Source organism: Schistocerca serialis, chromosome 11 (assembly GCF_023864345.2).
Source record: "Schistocerca serialis cubense isolate TAMUIC-IGC-003099 chromosome 11, iqSchSeri2.2, whole genome shotgun sequence".
NCBI classification, from domain to species: domain Eukaryota; kingdom Metazoa; phylum Arthropoda; class Insecta; order Orthoptera; family Acrididae; genus Schistocerca; species Schistocerca serialis.
Genome location: NC_064648.1, coordinates 100,900,650 through 100,924,693, shown reverse-complemented (window position 1 = coordinate 100,924,693; position 24,044 = coordinate 100,900,650). Strand labels below are relative to the sequence as shown.

Sequence of the window (24,044 nt, the reverse complement as noted above, 5' to 3'; positions counted from 1 at the left end):
TTTTACTGGGGGAAACACACTTTGAATGTGATATACCTATGTAAAGCACAGCCACATAATTTAATAAAATAAGGCCAAGAACAATTTTGCACTGAAAACTGAGAAAACTAGTTATGAACCAAATTGTACATAATGTAAATATGTTAACAACAATTCTGACTTTCAAGTAAATGAGTTATTTACCAAAAAGAAATATATTAAAGTGAACAGCTACATGCAACACATGAATGAAGCTATTCTAGACTTTGTTTAAAGAAAATAGTTTTGAACCTGTAATGATATAACTGAAGGTTTTTATGTGATATATTGTTGGAAATGCAATGTCAAAGGCAGCAGACCTTGAACTGACCATACAAAGTAAGATTTACATTTACCTCAATGGATGTTTTGAATCATGTGGGCAGGTGCAGCAACATGTGAACTAACTCTTTAAGTGAAATGAAAGCTGATGTGCTGGACTCAAAAGCTACATTCAAAAGTTTACATTCACAAGTGAACATAGTAATTGCAGCTACCTGTTGTTGTGTCCATAGTGAAAGCATGGGTCAACAACAATGCTGCTGCTGCTGCTGCTGCTGCTGCTGCTGATGATGATGATGGTTTGGTTTGTGGGGCACTCAACTGCGCGGTACAAAATCCCAACCTTTGATCAGTCCAATCTCACCACTATCATCAATGATGATGAAATGATGAGGACAACACAAACACCCAGTCATCTCGGGCAGGTGAAAAAATAACAATGCTCCGCACTAGACCAGTTACATGATCGTGCAGCATTTACAGGAAGTGGGAATGTCATGTATGATATTCTCTAAAATGGACACTCAACAAGTGCATGTAGTAAAATCATATCTGGGGGAGGTGGAGGGGGGAGGGGAGAAGTGGGAGGGGGATGGGCAGAGGCAGAGGCAGAGGCACAGTGAGATGTACAACATGTACAATAATACCACAGTTAAAACAAAAACGCAAAAATGGAGAAACCAAAATAAAGTTAAAAATTGTCACCATGAACAAAAAGACAAACACGAAAAAAAAGACAAACATTAACAATGCATCCTTGTAAAAGTTTTTATACAAATGAAACATCATTTCAGCTGATGCTTGATGGTATGCTATTTGTACTCCAATGCAAAATGATTATGTTCCATGTATCCATATTTAATGAGATGCCTGACTTCTGGAAGAACACAACCTGTCCATCCTGTATCCACTCAACCACCTTCAATATCTTAGCCCACCCAAACATGTACCTGTCCACATCCACAGGTCTTGGCATTGATCTGCCTCCCTGCTCACCTTGACAGTTTGACAGAACTGTTCTATATTTAATGTCATCAAAACTGTTTCTAAAGGTGTAACTGAGAAAATTAAAACTTGTAATGATAACTGAAAAACTGGACAAACACTATATTTTTTATTTGTAATAAACAAAGACATTACTAATTACTTAAAGGAAAAAATATACAAGTATCTGTATAATGTGAACTATTAAGAAACATAACTATCATCCACGAAAATTTAGCAAAATAATCTGATAGCCTGGTCGTATTTGAATATAATGACAGTTTTTGCATGTAAATATTATTTCTAAACCTAAATGCACAAAAAGCCTAATAAAACCACAATACTGTTTTCATATAATGTACTATGCTTTAACATACATGTCAAATTAAATGACTGAGGATGAGTACCAGGTTGATTGCGCCAATAATCACACCCATTTAGCAAAAGTTCACTTATTAACCTTAACACATACAAGGATCACAAAGAACATGGCGGAACAGCCAAAGATAATGCTTAGAGTCCAAAGATGAATGCATATTGATGTTGGTGTCGATTTCATCGGTGCCACATGGCAGGCGCCCCCCCCCCCCCCCCCCCCACCTCGCAATACGGAGTACTCTTGAGAGGCCGAGGGGGAGGGGAGGGGGTGACTATGGCGTCAGCAGGGGTGGTCAGCGGGAGCCGGACCACGGTCAGCTCGACAGCATTGTTGGGGAGCTGTGTGGGTAGATGTCATGAAGGAAGGTTCGGCCACCAAACCTGGAAGTAATTGAAGCGAGCTGGGTGTCGTACTGAACGTGCTGGTTGTACAGCGACAGGTAGGCCGGCGGTTTGCAGGTGGAACAGAGTGATGATGACGATGTCTCCGGTGGGAGTGGCAAACACACGAAGCATGTCCAGGTCGACGTCGGGCGGGAGGGGAACACATTTCACCAGGTGGCAGGGAATGGCGGAGGTTGTGTCATGAGCACTGGATGAAGGGAAACACACGACAAACAGTGTATAATCGCACAGTGTTATTGAGATGTTGTGGATTATGTCCGGGGGGACAGGCACAAACACCTTGAGCGAGGGCACGTTCAAGACGGGGGGGAGCGTGAGAAACCTTGACAGGGCAAGGCCGGCGACGGTGGAGAGGTCGAAGGGACCGACGAAGGGCCCAGCGGCGAGGGTGCGATCGTAAGTAAGCTCGACGTGGGGAGCATATGGTCACTCGACGGAGTGCGTGAGATTGGAGTAGAGGGCGAGGTCGGAGGAGAGCTCGACGATTGGAGCTGGAAGTCACTCGATCGAGTGTGTAAGTCTGACATGGAGGGAGTGGTAGGAGTGTCGTAAACCATGACAGTGAGTGGCATGGTCGTGGCCTGAAGAGGGGTAGAAGGAGGCTCAACATAAGCAGGCTTAAGTCTGTTGAGAGAGAACTTGGTATGGGCCGGTATATGGAGGTTGGAGGGGAGCACGGACAGTGTCGTCTCAGAGCATGACGTACTCTGCAATTGTCCAGAGATTTCGGGACGTGAACCTTAAGGCTGGAATAGCTGGTGGGTGGAGGGATACGGAGGTTGATGAAGTGGCGTCTGATGCGGTCAATGAACGAAAGTACGTCAGACTGAAGGAGAGAAGTGGAAGGGCTCACAAGTTTGCCAGGGAGAACAATGCTCTGGCCGTATACAAACTCGGCTATTGTGCCTTTGAGGTCTTCCTTATAGATCGCACGAATGCCGAGTAGCACAAGGGGAAGGGCCTCCATCCATAGAGAGTCATGGCATCAAAGAGCCGCCTTGAAAGTGCGATGCCAGCGCTCAACTAGCCTGTTACTTTGCGGGTGATATGCTGTGGTACGGATGCGCTGGATGCCGCAAATGTTACAAATGCTGTTGAACAGGGCCGACTCAAGTTGTCTGCCCTGATCAGTCATGATGATAGCTGGACATCCGAAACGCGATACCCATGACTCGACGAAAGCTCAAGCAACAGTTTCTGCCATAATATTGGGGAGGGGGACAGCCTCAACCCAGCGAGTTGTTCAGTCGATAGACGAGAGAACATAATGAAAGCCATTAGAGGGGGAGAGAGGGCTGACAATGTCAATGTGAAAATGCTGGAAACGCCCAGGAGGGATCGAAAAGGCGCCGAAAGGGGGGGTGAAGTGTGCTTGTGTACTTTGCAGCATTGGCACACGACGCTGGAGTGTGCCCATTGCTGGCAGTCCTTGTTGACATTTCTCCACCCGAAGCTCTCTGCTATGAGGCAGGCGGATGCACGAACACTGGGGTGGGCTAAATTATGCAATTCGTTGAAGACAGCTAGACGGAGCATGGTTGGGATGAAGGGGCATAACGTTTCCGTACTGTCGTCGCATCAGATCCCACCATAAATGCCAGGCAAGGTGGTGCGGATGAAGTGTAGTGAAGAAGTAGAGTCTGAAATCAGGTTTTGTGTTTCCTCATCAACGGGTTGGAGGTTGGGCAGTTCAGAGAAGTCTAGTAGCAAATGGACGGCGTCGACTCGTGAAAGGAAATCAGCAACTATATCGTCAGCACCCTTTATGTGTCTGACATTGGTGGTGAACTGAAATATGAAGTCCATGTATCTGAAGCGGTGAGGAGGCGGGTCAGCTGGCAGGTTTGTAATGGCTGCAGCCAGTGGTTTGTGGTCCATTAAAACACAGAAAGGGCATCCATCAACGTCAGTCTTCAAATGCTTAATCACTTCGTAGACTGCGGGAATATTTCCATTGTGCATTGGTGAACTTGCGCGAGAAGAACTGTAGAGGGGAAGTTTGGCCATCGATTGTCTGGCTAAGGACAGCGCCGATGGCGGTATCGCTCACGCCTGTGGTGATGAATAGCTGTGCATTGGGATGAAGATGCGCGATGGTGCAGGCCTCAGCAAGAAGATTTTTGAGGGCAGTGAAAGAGTCAGTCATAGCAGGGGCCCGTGGAACAGGCCGAGATCCAGAAGTGTGGGTGCCTGCCAAGGTGTCCATCAGTGGAGCCTGAATCTCCGCAGCCTGAGGTACAAGTGGGCAATAATAATTAACCATCCCCAGAAAGCGCCAGAGCTCTTTGAATGACGAAGGTCTGTATAGGTTTAGTATTGTTTGTACTTCCTCAGGGGGCGGTGAAATGCCGTCGGCAGAGACCTGAAAATCAAGAAAAGTGACAGTGGGTTGATGTAGCTGCAATTTGTCCTGGTTGGTCTCGATGCCTGCTGCTGCGAGAGTGTTCATAACAGTTTGCACATGTCGAATGTTGTCCTCGATGGAAGAGCTGAACACAAGCATGTCATTAAGATATGCGAAGCAAAAGTTTAGGAAGAATAGCACTTCATTGATGAAGCGTTGCCAGGTCTGCGTTGTGTTTTTCAGACGAAAGGGCACGAATCAAAACTGAAATAACCCAATCGGGGTGGTGATTGCTGTCTTCTCGATGTCTTCAGGCACCATAGGGATCTAGTGGTAGGCCCGTTTGCAATCAATGACAGAGAATATGGTCGCATCTGCGAGGGAACTGGTAAAGTCGACAATGTTGGGTATGGGGTAGGTGTCCATAATTGTTTGTGCGTTTAGTCGATGGTAGTCTCCACACATGCACCAGGACCCATCTTTCTTGGGTGTCATATGTATGGGCGTAGACCAGCTACTGGCAGAGGGTTCAATGACGCCGGAGCTTAGTAGTTCAGAAATTTGATTTTTAAGGTCGGAGAGGTGCTTGAGACAAAGTCGACATGATTTACTGGAGATTGGGGGACCTGGCGTGAGGTGAAGCTTGTGAACCGTGCCATTCGTGACGACAGAAATGTTGCGAGCGGCACGAGAGGCGGTTTGTACAATGCGTGGTGGGTGGGGCAGGCGAGGCGTGGTCATGTGTTTGGAGCCACTCGGCGGATCCGACGGGAGCCGATGCAGTGAAGTGTACCAGGAGTCAACACAACAAGATGGCCGCCGGCCCAAAGCAGTGGCACCATGGTCGGGTGAGCTCGGTAGAGCTCATGAGCTGTTAGGGAGTCCATTGTCCAAGGACGCGGCCTGTGGCAGCATGGTCGCGGGCAAAACGTTTGGTGCGAGTGCACTGTATGTGTTGTCAGTGGTGGTCTCACAGCGGCACACAAGAGCCGAGGTTACATAGTTTGAGGTTCTGTCTGTGAGGGGCAGGGTAGGAACCGTCAGTTCGGGAACACATGACACTCATCGCATAAGCACCTGGGTCCGGCCGAGTGTCAAACACTGTCGTGTCAGGAGGGTGTGGCTCTGCGGAACTGTCAGTACACGTTATGGCAGTCTTGATAGCACAGTTGCGAGGGGTAGCGGGAGGTAAACACACGGAGGCTCGATTGCTGGGATTGCAAGCAGATTCGGCGCACTTACTGACCTTGCTTTGTCCTTGCTGTAGTGTCTGTAATTCCTTTGCTGCATTGGAGAGCTGGAGCTGTGTTTTGTGGAGCCGGAGGGAGAAGTCGAAGTTTTCCTTGTGTAGGCGAGCGAAGTGTTCAAGCTCAACAAGGCACTTGTGCGTGGTTTCTTGTAATGGCATCGACAGAGACGAGCATGTACGGATGAGATGAGCCCGGACCGATGTGTCACGGGGGGGGGGGGGAGCGAGGGAGGGGGGGGGGGGGGTGTTGCTCGATGGAGCACAGGGGAAGTGAGTCTTGGACAGATGATGAAACACGGTGTTTCGCACTAGGTCCAGTGAAAGTTTGTGGTGTCACAAGAAGTCAATGCCTAGTATAGGTTCGTCAATTTCACACACTAAAAAAGTCCACTCAAGTTTGCAGTTAGTGGGGAGTTAGATGACGTGGGAAATTGAACCTGAGCATTGTAGTTTAGTTGAATTCATTGCTTGCAGTGAAGTATGATGAGGGCGGATGTTTGACGATGCTAAGGATGTAGGCAGCAGCGAAACTTCGGCGCCTGCGTCCACTAGGAAAAGGTATCCCAACAAAATGTCTTTAATGTAAAGTTGTCTGCAATTATCCAGTCATTCCTGGACAGAATGGAGCACTGGTGGGGTGCCTGTCATGTTGTGCACAGGAGGTGGCACCCGGACCTACCTAAGATTGGCATTTAGGAAGTAGAAGCGTGGTGTGCAGTTCCGTGCTGCCTCACCAAACCGTGTGTGGAAGTAACAGTACGGGTAGTGCGGTTGCATTTCCTGCGGAAAGTTCGTTGCCAGTGGTGGTGGCCGAGGTTCGGTGGCCGCAGCAAGTTCGGTTGCAGGAAGGGGCGTGACTGTGGGTGGAGGCGGTGACGTCCCAGTTGCTTGCTTACTGCTTCCCGGAGCGAGAGGAATGGCCAGCACAGTACGGCTCCAGCCGCATCTGGTCACAGGGCAATGAGCCTGAACCTGAGACTTGTCAGGTAGCCAGTGACTGGCGAAATAGAACAGTGATGCATCGTGTAGCTTGTCAGCAATTGTCATTCTTTGCTCGACAGGTTCAGGAGACCTTTGAACCAGAGCAAAGTGGATGTGAGGAGATAGTTTACCTGACCAAATGGCGAGGAGAGCTGTGTCAGAGAGCAGATCAGCACTGACCAGGGCACGTAGCTATCTCCAGAGCTGGGAAGGTTTGTCATTGTCTAGTTGCTCGACATGGAGCACTTGCCGTATTGCTACTTCAGTTGAGCGTGCAAGCCAATGTAGAACTGTCTTTTCGGCTAGAGTGTACCAGGTAGATGAGTCCAGGGTGTCGACCAGGTCAGCAATCAAGTCCTCCTGGTCGTGCAGGTGGGTGATGAGGCACAGAAACCTGGTTGACTTGTCAAGTTTGTAATGGTCAAACACTTCATCCACAATTTTGAACCAGGTTGTTGCTCTGTCGGGATTGAACGGCGGCAGCGTCGGTAAGCGTTGTAGAATGTACGGAAGAACAGGTTGAGTTGAGTTTGTCAGGGCACTGCCTGAATCGAGCTGTTGTTGCTGTAGTATTCCAGGAGAGTGTGGCTCCAGGGGATATGGCAACGATGGCTATTCAGGTGGCAGCGTGAAGGTTACACGTTGTGGTTGAGCACGATCCGTTGCGATGCAGAAGGCCAACGCAGGTGAGACACCATAATGTGCCAATTGCGGTTGCGGAAGCTCTACACATTCCGGGTGTGTTCGGATTGACGCGATGCAGAAGACCGCCATGGATGAGGCACTGAAATGTGCCGAGAACGGTAGCAGAAACTCGACTGGAGGCGGTGCGGGGCCGACAGGTGAGAAAAAGTTCAAAGTCTGAGAACGCGTGTTAGTCCGCGGAAAGCTCAACGTATGATCAGAGCCGGGGCCACCTGTGTTGCAGGGAGGCTGTGGAGGTGTGGGCTGTCCAGAAGCACAGTGTGGGAAATGATGTCGAACGTGGGACAGAATGTGTGAATGTTCACTGTTCATAGTTGCTCCACTGAAAGTGGTGTGCGGATAAGGTGAATGTCATGGCTCAAAACACTGAGGCATAGCAGTGGGACGGAGGTGGAGGTCAGGCACAGATAACCAGTTATTGCTCCTGTTGCAGGCCGAGGTATCGAAGTAGGAAGGCATATTCTGATACTGAACCGAGGTAGGTGCAGGCATGACCGGATGTTGAGGAGGCACACCTGTGAACGAAGCACTTCTGGGGACGTGTCAGGTATCCGCATGGTACTGCACGGATTGCGGCATGGCAAATTGTTGTCCTGGTGGTAGTAGGTTGTCCGACGAAGCATTTCCAGAATTCGGCATTGGTCCCGCACTGCACGGAGATCTGTAAGAGGTAACTGCACAGTCAATGAGAAAGGGCACATGTGGTGGGAACAAAGGCATTTGATAGCTGGAGTCATGCGCACTCCTAACCTCACTTATTATTGCCAGCTCAAAAACTTCCGGCGAAATCGGCACAATCATCGAGTGAGAGGCATCGTTGCAGTCCTGGCGGATGTACATTGCCTGCAATACGATGCATCTCAATCACAAAATCTGGCATTAGGCACTGGGCCAAAGTCATTGTTCGAATGCTGTGTCGATGTAATACACATGAAAATAACCGATGCGGAGGTCGTGGACACAGTAAAACGGCGAAAACGGAAGACGTTACAACTTGGGGCTATCAGTGAGGATGATTACCGGGTTGGTTGTACCAATAATCACACCCATTTAGCAATAGTTCATTTATTAACCTTAACACATACAAGGATCACAAAGAACATGGCGGAACAGCCAAAGATAATGCTTAGAGTCGAAAGATGAATGCATATCGATGTTGGTGTCGATTTCATCGGCGCCACATGACGAATGTAAGACAAAGGCTGAGGTTTGTCTGTCTATCCCTGGTTTTCCCTCACTATCCAGTGGGTTGTGCCTGAATAGGTGGACAAACAAAATCATTCAAGGTACAAGTTCAAACACAGACCTCAGTTAAACAGTGGAAACAGTCTCAATAATAACGAAGGTCAAAATTTTAAGAAACGGATAAAGTTCAATTAGCTGCAAGCGATCTATTAACTTATTGCAGTAATGGGATAAAAGGAGAAAAAACCTGTATCCAACTGTCATGATGCATATGGACAATAATGTATCTTCTAATGAAAGACTCCTAACAGCTACCTAGTTACAATTCAAGTTTAATGACTTTTTGCTCAATGTTGATCTCAGATGCAGGTGTGCATACAGTGCTTAACATTCAAGTGAGCTTTTGTGGTGTGACAGCCACTCTTAATGAATTTTCCCCCATATCAAGAGAAGTAATTATTAAACGAATCGAGTATGCTTACGCGAAAGAATATTTAATTTTATTCTGACAAGTACATATGTACTGCCATGATGCATGAAACTTGTAACTATTATCGAGCTAAAAATACATGAAGATAATAATATAAAGTACTACAAAAAGACACATACTAGTGTGAAAAGATCTCTTGCTCTTGGGCTCTGGTCGCTCTTGCTCTTGTACTCTTGCTATCTGACTCTCTCTTGTTATTTTACCTACAATATTGTATCTGTTATCATTACCAATACAACACAGTCACTGTGCTGTACCAGTTTATATTAAGTGACATAAAAGCTGTTTCAGTTTAAAATATCTAAAAACTATTTCCTGCATACAGACTCAGTGAAAAGTATAGTAAAAGCATACCAGTGAAAGAAAGTGAAATACTTTTTGTTTGGCTCATGATCTTTTCATATGCCATTTTGTGCAAGATTATCATTTAATTGTCACATTCGTTAAAACCTGCAATCATATTTATTTTCCACAGTCCGATAATATTCTTGGATAAAATTTTCCATTTGAGGTTAGATAAATAAAAAAACTGCCAAATGAATTGTTCTCCAGAAAAACTGTGGGTCATACCTTATTTCAGAAATCTAGCCATAGTGGTAATTATTTCTGTCTGTCATGCAAATGAATTAAGATGAATCAAAATGAAATAATTCCATTGTTAGGCCCCAGTTCTTCTTATAACATTGCTGCCAATGACAAGATTTTCAATAAATCATTTACGTAATTCCAAGTTGGCCTATTATTAGAGTCCATAGATGAACTCGGTTTTTATTTCAAATTAGAGGTGGTAACATTATAATGCTATATTATGTACCATCTGTTTCCATAATGTTTATTTTGCATTCCCATTCACTGCCTTCATCAACTCACAACCGAATAGTCATCTTCCAACTTGACCTAGTCCTCAGGCTATACTACAAATCAGTCTGACAGCACAAGCAGGATTTCAAAGGGGGGAGGGAGAGGGGTGTCCCACTATTATGCTGTAGCCCATTTGTAGCTTAGTACTCCAATTTGAGCCTAAAACTGGTCAATGCATCAACACTGTCATATGCTATTCTGCCAGTAATTATGTCCTTCCTGTATGGTACAAAGTTGCACGTTGCTTATCAAGACAATGTCGCTCTTTGAAAAATATCCTTAACCTATTCCCATGGGTAATGACCACAAGAAATTCAAAGGAAGTTGACTATACACAAAGAGAGAATGAAATCCTTCCCATCCCAATAACATTATAGGGCACTTAACTGGCTACCAGAAGGCTAAAAACTAAGAAACAGTTTCTTTAGCACAACTGAGGACAATGGAACCAAAGTCAAACAAGTGTAGATGCAGACAACTTCAAAATAAGTTCACAAGATGGAACTACCAAAAGAACTAATCCCATCTCAGAGGCTGAGAAGCCTTAGCAGACCATACACCAATGAATGTACCTTGAAGGCTTTGCCACTAAGGGCAAAAAATAAATAAGTAGCCCATATGTTCAACTCATGTAAAACCGGATAGTGTTGTGTTATGTATCCTGAAAATTGCATTTATTTTAGGATAATGATTCAAATCACTGCACTCTACATATAATGACTGAGAAGTTGTCAGTTTCACTCCATTTCTTAGTGAAAGGTGTTGTCTCCAAGCCAATGCAATCCTCCATATCTGGTCCAAAAACTGAAAAATGAATTTATTTTTTCAGAAGAAAATCCATTTTCCTACTCATCACCTGATTTCATTGGCTACTTCATCACTGCTCTCTGAATACAGCTGTCATTGCCTGCTTCTGGGCTCGACTAAGCTTGCTGACTTGCTCTGTTTTATTTATATTTGCTTACTTTATTTCTGCACTTGACGCAAGTGCTAGCCTGTCATATTTCTGCAACCTTTTTTACAAAAAAAGAAATAAATCATTACAATACTGTAGGGCAATCTAGAATCAACCTGGGGTCTAGATTCACCCACTATATACACTTTCTAAATTCATATGTTTATGCTAACACAGTTAGCTACCAGCCACCACTGGTGGACTCTAGCTGACTGATAAGATCTCCCGTTTGATCCCATATGATGATGTGGGGCATACTGTGCACCCTTGATGATTTATAACTCATTCTGTAAACAGCAGAAATAGCAAAAATAAATAAATAAATACAAATAAAAATAAATAAAAAAATAGTGTCAAACTTTTATCAATTTAGCCCGTTTAAGCTGTACTGAAATACGAAGTATTCATGTTTCTACAAACATGATTTTCATCTTAACAAAATGTAACAATAAAAATATTTTTCCATGTTACTGAAACTTGTCACAAGTTGAAATGGCCAGCACAGAGTCAACAAGGCATCAAACAAGGCAGCACGACTGCACTCGCTATGGTGAGATTTTGTTCTGCCATGAAAACCACTGCTGTCTTGTTTCACATTCTATACTTTCATTGTCAGTTTTGTCAGTAATGCAACAGGTGATATAAATATCTTTTAAATCTCCAGGTTTTGCTATAAGCAATTGATGATATAAAGTCAAATGTGTTATCAATCAGCAATGCTGCAACGTAGTATGGAATTGCATAAACTACCGTCGGGGACTATATAATGACATACGGGGAGAACATGGAAAGGAAAGTTGTTTACATCTACGTCTATACTCTGCAAACCACTTGGGGTGCATGGCAGAGGGTACATCCCATTGTATTATTATTAGGGGCTCTTTCTGTTCCATTCACATATGGGGCATGGGAAGAATGACTGTTTGAACGCCTCTGTGCATGCACTAATTATTCTAATCTTATCCTCATGAGCCCTATGTGAGCGATATGCAGGGGGATTGTACTACACTCCTGGAAATGGAAAAAAGAACACATTGACACCGGTGTGTCAGACCCACCATACTTGCTCCGGACACTGCGAGAGGGCTGTACAAGCAATGATCACACGCACGGCACAGCGGACACACCAGGAACCGCGGTGTTGGCCGTCGAATGGCGCTAGCTGCGCAGCATTTGTGCACCGCCGCCGTCAGTGTCAGCCAGTTTGCCGTGGCATACGGAGCTCCATTACAGTCTTTAACACTGGTAGCATGCCGCGACAGCGTGGACGTGAACCGTATGTGCAGTTGACGGACTTTGAGCGAGGGCGTATAGTGGGCATGCGGGAGGCCGGGTGAACGTACCGCCGAATTGCTCAACACGTGGGGCGTGAGGTCTCCACAGTACACCGATGTTGTCGCCAGTGGTCGGCGGAAGGTGCACATGCCCGTCGACCTGGGACCGGACCGCAGCAACGCACGGATGCACGCCAAGACCGTAGGATCCTACGCAGTGCCGTAGGGGACCGCACCGCCACTTCCCAGCAAATTAGGGACACTGTTGCTCCTGGGGTATCGGCGAGGACCATTCGCAACCGTCTCCATGAAGCTGGGCTACGGTCCCGCACACCGTTAGGCCATCTTCCGCTCACGCCCCAACATCGTGCAGCCCGCCTCCAGTGGTGTCGGGACAGGCGTGAATGGAGGGACGAATGGAGACGTGTCGTCTTCAGCGATGAGAGTCGCTTCTGCCTTGGTGCCAATGATGGTCGTATGCGTGTCTGGCGCCGTGCAGGTGAGTGCCACAATCAGGACTGCATACGACCGAGGCACACAGGGCCAACACCCGGCATCATGGTGTGGGGAGCGATCTCCTACACTGGCCATACACCACTGGTGATCGTCGAGGGGACACTGAATAGTGCACGGTACATCCAAACCGTCATCGAACACATCGTTCTACCATTCCTAGACCGGCAAGGGAACTTGCTGTTCCAACAGGACAATGCATGTCCGCATGTATCCCGTGCCACCCAACGTGCTCTAGAAGGTGTACGTCAACTACCCTGGCCAGCAAGATCTCCGGATCTGTCCCCCATTGAGCATGTTTGGGACTGGATGAAGCGTCGTCTCTCGCGGTCTGCACGTCCAGCACGAACGCTGGTCCAACTGAGGCGCCAGGTGGAAATGGCATGGCAAGCCGTTCCACAGGACTACATCCAGCATCTCTACGATCGTCTCCATGGGAGAATAGCAGCCTGCATTGCTGCGAAAGGTGGATATACACTGTACTAGTGCAGACATTGTGCATGCTCTGTTGCCTGTGTCTATGTGCCTGTGGTTCTGTCAGTGTGATCATGTGATGTATCTGACCCCAGGAATGTGTCAAAGTTTCCCCTTCCTGGGACAATGAATTCACGGTGTTCTTATTTCAATTTCCAGGAGTGTATATTCCTAGAATAATCATTTAAAGCTGGTTCTTGAAACTTTTGTTAATAGACTTTCTCAGGATGCTTTACATATGCCTTCAAGAGTCTACCAGTTCAGTTTCTTCAGTATCTCTGTGACACTCTCCCACAAATTTAACAAACCTGTGACCATTTGTGCCACCTTTCTCTGTCGTACCTGGTACGAGTCCCACACACCTGAGCAATACTCTAGAACTGGTTGCCCAAGAGATTTGTAAGCAATCTCTTTTGTACACTGATTGCACTTTATCAGTATTCTACCAATAAACTGATGTCTACCACCTGCTTTACCCACAACTGAATCTATGGGATTCCATTTCATATCCCTAAGAAGTGTTACATCCACATGCTTATATGAGTTGGCCGATTCCAACAGTGATTCATTCACATTATAGTTAATAGGATACTACATTTTTTTCATTTTATGACGCAAAATTTCCCAGTTTCAATGTTTAGAGCAAGTTGCCAAACTCTTCACCACACTGAAATCTTATCAAGATCTGAATGAATATTTATGCACCTTCTCTCAGATACTACTGCATTATAGATAACTGCATCATCTGAAAAAAAAACACAATTTTACTATTAATATTGTCTCTAAGGTCATTAATATACATCATGAACAACAAGGGTCCCAACACATTTCCCTGGACACACCTGAAGTTACTTATACATCTGACAATGACTCTCCATCCAAGATAACATGCTGTGTCCTCCCTACCAAAAAGTCTTCAATACAGTCACAAATTTCACTTGATACCCCATATGGTCATATTTTTGAACATAAGCATGGGTACAGAACTTAGTCAAATGCTTTTTGGAAATCAAGAAACATTGCATCTACCTGATCCAAGACTTTCAGCATGTCATGTGAAAAAAGTGCAAGTTGAGTTTCCGATGATATTAGATGGTAGTTTTGTGGATCACTTCTACTGCCCTTCTTGTAGATGGGTGTGACCTGTGCCTTTTTCCAAGAACTGGGTACAGTTTTTTGTTTGAGGGATCTATGATGGATTATAGCTAGAAGAGGGGCTAACCCATCCGCAAATTCAGTACAAAATCTGACAGGTATTCCATCGGGGCCTGGAGCTTTGTTCAACAATTTCAGCTGTTTAATGTTAAAGAAGAAAAAAATCATTGCAGAACATGTGATTACTGTTCCAGAATGGGTAAATTCAATGTTCGCATATTAGCAAAACATTGTGTGTGTTCCATAAAATTTTGGGCATGCAGCCACATATATTCGGTTTCTTCAAATATTTCAGCTGAATCCCGTCCAGCCATCTTCAGAGTGAGCCGAGGTGACTAACACTTGCTCCATCCTTTTAAACTCGAGGATGGAACCACTGTGGATGCAGCCAAAGATACACAAGGTGTCAGAGACGTTGATAGGCAGCAAAGAGGTGTAACATATGCATGGAAATTAAATCTCTGGCTGCGCAGTCGATCCACATGGTGATATTGATGTGTCACGGAGAGCTGTACTGTTGAGATGTCTTTGTGATTTAATTACAGAAATTTCCAGAGTCCATGATTTGTCCAAGCTGAGGCTGCTATCTCTATTAGTCAAATCCATCACCAACAGAATTTCAATTGCTTCTTTCACTACTTGGTCCCAGAAAGATGAAGTCCAGTACAAAATTTCGACATTATCGTACACCGTAGAGTGCCCAGTGTCAAAACAGTGTTCTGCTACCGCGGATTTATTAGGTTGTAAGAGATGTGTGTACCTGCGGTGCTCTGTGCATCTCTCCTGGACTGTAAATGTCATCTGCCCAATGTATGAACAGCCGCACACACAGGGTATCTTATAAATATCCATCTTTGGCTGCATCCACAGTGGTTTGGTCCTCGAGTTTAAAAGGACAGATCAAATGCTGGAGCGTTAGTCACCTCAGCTCAATCTGAAGATGGCTGGACAGAATTCAGCTGAAATATTAGAAGAAGAATCTAAATTTACATGGCAGCACACCCAAAATTTTATGGAACAGTCTTTATGCCGTGAAGACATGAAGATGCACGCTGTGTGTGTGTGTTTATGTAACTTTATGTCTCAGAATTAATTAAATATTTTCTATGAAAATCTATGAAGTTGTATAATTATGCTCTTCACAAAAATCAATGAAAGTCCACATTTTTATCCTAAAATTCCTTTAAAAAAATAAATAAATAGAAATAAATAACAAAATAATCCAATGGGTATACTGATACCAACTGGTATGTGTGTGAATGTTCATTTTTGTGTACTTTTATTATGGCAGTCAACTTAACACTGAGTACTTGGTTGAGTTGACTGGTACTTACTTAAAATATGTCATCTTCAATGACTGTGAATGTTAATAAAAAGAAAACAACAGGAAACAATCCCTTAGTTGTGAGCTAAAATATACTATTTTCAGTGAAAATGCAGATCACTGTTTGTGAAACAGCATCAAAAATAACGAAAAAAAATTTTGTTGACTCTTGATGATCTGACCGCAAGTAAAAATTTTCCAACAACAGATGGCAAAAGGCAAAATGAGCTGGACAGATACCATTCCTAAATGAATCAGTTCTACACTGACTTCTTCCTCTTCATTCTGGCATATGCATCTTCCTCTATATGGCCACAAATAATATACTCACTGACAAAGGAAGTTAAGTGCCTAGAAAGAGAGAAGGAAATGAAATGAAAGGTTATGTTGTGCAATTTCAGGGATTGCAAAATCACATTGAAATCAGCAGCAGAAGCACACTGCCCAATCATCAGGCGGTAGAATGTTGTGCATATCCCCCAACTCCCTCTCTCCCCATCCAACCCCCAGCCACAAGCCCCCTTTCCACCTTACACACTGCTGAGGTTCAGGTGGGAATGGCATCACACACCTCTAACATTCTCTTCCAAGTTCAGTCACCCAAACTGTTGTAACTGGCACTCGACATCCCAGATATTTGCAATGGAATAGAGTTAACATGCAAACTGATCCCACATGTATTGATTGGAGACGCTGTGGGGGACCTCGGCAGTTGAGGGAGTATCTCGATGACATGCCGGCAGTTCATATCAACATGTGCCATTATTTGACTGAAAAATGGTACCAGGATAATGTCTCACAAGAGGTAATACATGTGCATACAGGATGTCTGTGACCTGATTTTTATTTTCTGTGCTGAGTTTGATAATTTACTTCTTAGCTATAGGTAGCATCTTGAAAACAACCTCTGCATTAGACACTGGTTACCAACAAATTTGAGTGTGAATGCAACTACAACAGAAAGAAAAGCAGTGGAAAAGGAGAATGGTTACACAGGTGTAGAGGCTACATCTAATAACATCCATTGCTCACAGCTCAATTATGCACCAAAATAACACACTGTTGGGATGCCGACTGAGTATGGTCTCCTTCTACACCACGTGACATGAAATATTGTTGTTAGTAAGCAATGCCAGAAGTCTTCATATTGTCAACTGTCAGTGACTGGATGGAATTCAAAGCTTATTTACATTCCTTAGCTATTTAATAACAGAATTATTATTAAAATATGGTACTTACGTCTTTCCTTATAAGGATAAAATGAAAGACCCAATGACACCAAAGCAGCAATTTCTAAAACAATGAGGGTGACATCTTGGAGAGCTTCCCATATGAGGTGAAGAAATGTTTTTGGCGGTTTCGGCGGTACCATATTGGAACCAAATACCTTCCTTCTGTTCTCCAAATCTGCTCGTATCCCACTGAGACCTGTAACAGTGGATGGTTACACAACCACAGTGATCAAGTAAAACTTTTGGGAAATGTCTCTTTTTTTTCAAATAAGATAATATGTATGCTTTAGCCACAGGAACATACCAGGTGTGGAGACTCTGCTAAGACTTGTAACTCCTCACATGTATACTGAGTGAACCAAAACAAAAATGGCAAAAAATTTCTGGAGTTTGTTCAGGGATATATTCCAAGTATTTTGGCATAATGGATATGTTGACTCTGGTGGCTCACTAATCATTACACAGTAAGAATGTAATTACAACTTATTTTGTTTCTTTCCCAGCTGTCTTTGTTTTTTTCAAAGTACCTACAAAAAAGTGAAAAAGCCTGTACAAAGTTACTATGAATGATTAATCCAGTTTCAAAGCTCTTTACTTTCCAAAATATTACAAGTGGAAATACAAATATGATAGGTGCATGAACAGAATCATAAACTCTCAAAGCCTGCATTTTGTGCTCAACAAAAGTCCTATGAATACTCCTCTGGACACATGACACATGTCCAAGTTCCTTCCATATCTTATGCAGCAACATCCTGTCAATGATCATTACAGTATCATTGATGCATACTCTGAGCTGTTCCAGTGTTCTTGGCTGTGGGGGCACATAAACACTGTCCTTAATGGACTCCCAAAGGAAAAAGTCATACGGCATTAGGTCACGGGACCTGGAGGGCCAAGGGAACAGAGCCCCATCATCTTTACCACTATGCCCAATCCAGCAATGCAGGAGTTTTATGTTTAGATAGTAATGGACATTGATGCTCCAATAAGGGGGTTTTGTTGCAAGTCAAGTTCTCAGAATCTGCAGTTAGTTGTGGAAATAACCACAACTGCTACATATCAATGGCAGAGGTATGTGAAACAGACTTATCATAGGAGAAAAATGACAATACAGCTTTGTCTGTGACAATGCACATAGAACATTAACCTTCCACAAATCTTGTTCATGCATCACAATCTCATAATGATTTTCAGTGCCACACACTTTCATATTGTGATGGTTAAACTTTCCTTGTGATGCAAAATTGAAGGCACCAGCCACAACCTTACAGTTTTAATTGTTCCACAAACTGCAGATGATACAGTTTGAAATTTTCTGCAGTATTTCACATTCATGACTTGCACAGACTGTTTATTTTTTTGGATTGCATACAAAACCTTTGGTTCACTCTCTCCAAGGTTGCATCTGGAACACCAGCTGAGTAGCACTTTCTTATTTACAGAGACAACCAGTGACCTTAAATTGTCAATACTAATGCACAATACTTCATTTACATGGTGGTTCTTTTCCATAATTCCTTTTGAATGCATGCTGCCCTGTCATAACAGGAAACATCTCATATTCCAACACACAAAAACTCTCTTTTTTTTTGTCACCATTTTGTCAAGGTATTCCACCCTTAAAAACAACTGAGGGGTAGAAAGGAAACTCTGAGAGTTTATGGTTCCATTCATGCTTCAATAATATTTGTACATGTAATACTTTAGAAAATACAGAACCTTGGAAACAAATGAATCATTTGTGGTATCTCTGTATTATGAGACCACAACTGTACAAAACAAAATGCACAGTAACGCAATAACCCTCAGATGATGCAAAAGTAGTGAAATGCAGTAACAGCACACCAAAGAATCCCCATGCTGCTCTTTAACTGCACTCAGTGAAGCCATACATGACATGTATTGATCAACTAAAAATGCTTGAGCACAAATTGTAAAGTAGGCATTACTTTTGGCAACAACAAATACCCTGATAACAAGTGGGTTGTGTACTTTTCCTTCTTTTCCTGCTGTTGTTTATTTTGTAAGATTGTGGTGGGTCTTATATCAGCACTAGCAGGAAGTTGCATCCCTGGCCGATACAACAGGGCAATATTTTGCAGACCCCAATACACCACCACATGAAAGTAGACCTTTATCCTCTCTCCTCACAGTAGTTTTTTAGTGGTCCGGATCCTCCCTGTCGATTAAATGTGGTGAAGATTCCTGGAATGCTTCTGCACATTCTCTCTAATGTGCTACTAAATAAATAGCCACACTTCTCACAAACAGGGGTATATTTCGCCCATATTTCCACTATTACTTTTTGCAACACAACTAACAACTGCTATGGTAATACCACTTTCTTGAGTACATTCGAATGTCCATACATGTATACTGTAGGACCTGAGAGAAAAACACAGATAAACAACTACTGCTTTTCAATTGTTCATTATGCCCTTTTGGTGTGTCACTTACTCCATGGCTCTCTGATTCAGGTACTTGCTGCACCATGGCACAAATGATTCCCGGACTACCAGTGGTTGTAATACTATCTTCACTGGTCCCCCTGTCATGGGCTCCACCACTGCTCCACATTCACTGCATACAAGAAAGGAAAATACACAGTTTCCCTTCCTTATTCAACTTACTCACAAGCATCTCTTGCTGATGGCTTTCCAATAGTGTGTTGGGATATTTACAAATATCCCAAAACACCACATATCCCACCACTCAAAAAAAGAGATCTCATGCTAGTTACATACACATTTTATTAACAGTTCTATTGCTATTATCCTACTCTTACTTCTTTAAGCTGCCTTTGCATAATCTCTCCAACATAACCTTTTATAATCGTTAATGATCACTTGTGACTATGTTCACTTTATTGCTTAAGTACTTTGTTCCTGTTTGGCAGGATTCATTCATTTCCTTCATACTTGTAATATTATTTCTCATATCTTGTTACTTTCTTTAATAGTATGACTATCTTTTCTAGATCAGTCGAAGTATCTGAGGGATGTGCACAGTAATACAAATATATTACTTGTCATTAATGTTATTCTTAAGTTCCTTTTATTTGTGATCCTCTTGATCTCATGACCAATTAACCACTTTCATTTTCAATTTTAGACAATTTTACTATCTACCTACTGGATACTTGTGAGACATTTATTATGATATACTTAGAAATGATAATATTATTCCTCTTTAAATAGGTAATGGAATATTAACCTTCTTTAAATAGTTAGCTCATCTTTCATTATTATATTGATTATAAACTTTCTGAGTTTTCATTATATTGACATCTAAGTCTTCTCTTTTTAGAGAACTTAACTTTTTTAATACCCCACCTTCCAAGAGTACGGACTTGTATTCCAAAGCCTTTATGTGCCATTACATTTAGGTGTAAACCGTCTCCACCACTGCACTCAAATCCTGTCACCTCTTTACTATAAACCTTTGGGAAAAACCTCTTGTTATTTATAACCAATTTTAAGAATAATCTATGGATTATCCTTTAAACAAATCTTACCTCACTTCCACCAAAGACCACTTCTGTCTCAATGCTGTAAAATATTTCTATTTCATTCAGTGTGGTAGTGCCCCATATCTATTCCTCTCCTACTATGGTACAGGTCAATCCCTTTCTTGGTGCCTCTGCCCGAACAGTATAGGTTGGCCTTTCTTAGGTTCACCTATCTGCCTTTTACTCATCATTCCTAATTAGAGAGTACACTCCACATTTCAGATACATTTATATCTTCCATTACTTTTCCTTCTACTTTCTCCCATATTACTTTGAGGTTCCCTTTTGACTTACGTGTCTGTACTCTTTAGCTTACTACCTTCTTCATATCTTAACTCAGCTGTTGGAGACACTACATATCTAAATATTCTTAATTGCACTCTATTCTTTCTTTTGTTCTCTCTTTTCTTAAAACCCAAGCTCCAGTTAGCTCCAGCTAGATTACCGATCCAAAACACTGTTTCTACTGCCCTCTTCTATTAATCAATTTTCTCTACCTGTACCGTATCTTTCTATTTGTCATCCTATTTTTATAGTCACGTCAAATATTATTTGGTTCTTCATTGCTTGTCCTCCCTCCCCTCCTAATTTATGATAATTGTATTTCTTTAGTTTGTCAGCATTGTATAAACATTTCTCCTGACCAGTATGCGGGTCAATTAAATAGTATGCTTTCGGGTGTGGGCTATCCATGATGAAATGGTCCTGCATATTTCGGAAAAAATTTCTGTGTTTTCTTTTTAAGATTGGAACTATGATGTTCTTGACAGTGATATGTTCTAAATAATATCTCTTTATTATAGTTACCCAGATTGCACTTAAGAGAACCACTCTGAAAGTATATTACCACTACATATTTCATCAACCAATCTACCCCTAGTAATACTTGCATAATTATTTTAGGGACTATTAACATGGTTTGTTCAAATAACAATTGATCTATTCCAAAGGTAATCCTTGTTTACCATTTCACTACATTACTCTTAGTACCTGTAATACCTAAAATATGCACAGGTAACTTAGGGAATTCCTTTATTCTGCCACTTAACAGCAATTCCTCCAAAATTATTGATACTTCCCTTCCTGAATCAATGTAAATTTCCAATCCTTTATTTCCTATTCTTCCAATTACAATTGGTTTGCGTTGCACCTTTTCTAAATTTTCCTCTTCCACTAATAACCAATCATTAATAGGTGATATATTATGATAAGCAATCATTTTATTTACATATGGGCCAAGCATTGTTCTGCGATATCCTGGAGTCTGGTGTCTGGTGTTTGACCAAGGATTGTTCTCGTTTTCCCTTACTATGGCCAGATACCAGTCAGACTTACTTCAATAATATGCTGATTTGCTTCTGTGTCATTATTTCGTTGCATATTTATTTGATGGTTTTGAGGTGTAAACACCTGCAAGTTTATGTTATCAATCTGATTTCTTCCCCCTCTAGGGTTATTGTTATTTAGACCATTAGCCCTGCTGTGAACAGTTTCATTACTGCTTTCTTTACAATAATTGGATTCCTTAATTGATTTTCATTTCTTTCAGTATTCAGTGTGTCTAAACCTTCAACAAACGTTAGTAACTTGTTCACAGTTTTCCACCCTCTATACAATATTCCTTGTCGAGCGTGGTATGGTAAATGTCTAATGAGTACTTTTACTAAGTGCATTTCATCTATTGGTCATCTAAGTACTTCAATTGTTACTGGTCCCCTTCTCACTGGCTCCAACACTGCTCCACATTCACTGCATACAAGAAAGGAAAAACACACAGTTTCTCTTTCCCACTACATTCATCCTTATTCAACTTACTCATGAGCATCTCTTGTCGATGACTTTCCAGTGGTGTGTTCAGATATTTACAAATATCCCAAAACACTACACAAGCCTTATACGAAAATACTCAGAAAACAGAAAATATCTCTAAACAGACCTGGAAATTTTGTTTGCGGATTGAGGTTTACTATATATATATATATATATATATATATATATATATATATATATATATATATATATATATATATATATATATATATATATATATATATATATATATATATATATATATATATAATGGAAGGAAACATTCCACGTGGGAAAAATTATATATAAAAACAAAGATGAGGTGACTTACCGAACAAAAGCGCTGGCAGGTCGATAGACACACAAACAAACACAAACACACACACAAAATTCAAGCTTTCGCAACAAACTGTTGCCTCATCAGGAAAGAGGGAAGGAGAGGGGAAGACGAAAGGAAGTAGGTTTTAAAGGAGAGGGTAAGGAGTCATTCCAATCCCGGGAGCGGAAAGACTTACCTTAGGGGGAAAAAAGGACAGGTATACACTCGCACACACGCACTTATCCATCCACACATACAGACACAAGCAGACATATTTAAAGACAAAGAGTTTGGGCAGAGATGTCAGTCGAGGCAGAAGTGTAGAGGCAAAGAAGTTGTTGAAAGACAGGTGAGGTATGAGTGGCGGCAACTTGAAATTAGCGGAGATTGAGGCCTGGCGGATGACGAGAAGAGAGGATATACTGAAGGGCAAGTTCCCATCTCCGGAGTTCGGATAGGTTGGTGTTGGTGGGAAGTATCCAGATAACCCGGACGGTGTAACACTGTGCCAAGATGTGCTGGCTGTGCACCAAGGCATGTTTAGCCACAGGGTGATCCTCATTACCAACAAACACTGTCTGCCTGTGTCCATTCAACAAACTGTCCATTCGCATGAATGGACACAGGCAGACAGTGTTTGTTGGTAATGAGGATCACCCTGTGGCTAAACATGCCTTGGTGCACAGCCAGCACATCTTGGCACAGTGTTACACCGTCCGGGTTATCTGGATACTTCCCACCAACACCAACCTATCCGAACTCCGGAGATGGGAACTTGCCCTTCAGTATATCCTCTCTTCTCGTCATCCGCCAGGCCTCAATCTCCGCTAATTTCAAGTTGCCGCCACTCATACCTCACCTGTCTTTCAACAACTTCTTTGCCTCTACACTTCTGCCTCGACTGACATCTCTGCCCAAACTCTTTGTCTTTAAATATGTCTGCTTGTGTCTGTATGTGTGGATGGATAAGTGCGTGTGTGCGAGTGTATACCTGTCCTTTTTTCCCCCTAAGGTAAGTCTTTCCGCTCCCGGGATTGGAATGACTCCTTACCCTCTCCTTTAAAACCTACTTCCTTTCGTCTTCCCCTCTCCTTCCCTCTTTCCTGATGAGGCAACAGTTTGTTGCGAAAGCTTGAATTTTGTGTGTGTGTTTGTGTTTGTTTGTGTGTCTATCGACCTGCCAGCGCTTTTGTTCGGTAAGTCACCTCATCTTTGTTTATATATATACACACACTTCATCATTTAAAACTAGTGGTTTGACTGCACATGGTAGCTACATCATCTGCATTTTTCGATGCCTAACAATTATTCAGCTATTCTGTCGTGTAAATCAATCTATGAATTCCAAATAGTTGACGACTTTTCATATGATATGTGACTTGAAAACAAAACACACCAACTTCATGACTGAGATCCTGAGCTCAATTCCTAAAACTCTTCAGTGACATTTTATCTCCATCTGTGAAGGACATCTTCGGAGATAAAGCACACAACTGCATAGAAAGCTTGAGGGGCTGTCAATATATGGAGGCATACAGAGGAGTACCACAGTTAATTTGGTGAGAGTAAATGCACAGAACTGGCTCCAACTGAAGA

General features: G+C 42.7%; 1 protein-coding gene across 1 annotated transcript in view; it reads right to left on the bottom strand.

Moving 5' to 3' along the window:
* Positions 1–24,044, bottom strand: part of LOC126426488 (plasma membrane calcium-transporting ATPase 3-like) — a 595,967-nt gene that overhangs the window by 524,953 nt on the left and 46,970 nt on the right. Inside the window, exon 3 of the mRNA XM_050088398.1 lies at positions 16,817–17,005. Within this exon, the coding sequence (XP_049944355.1) occupies positions 16,817–17,005 (189 nt within the window). The remainder of the gene's footprint in view (positions 1–16,816; positions 17,006–24,044) is intronic.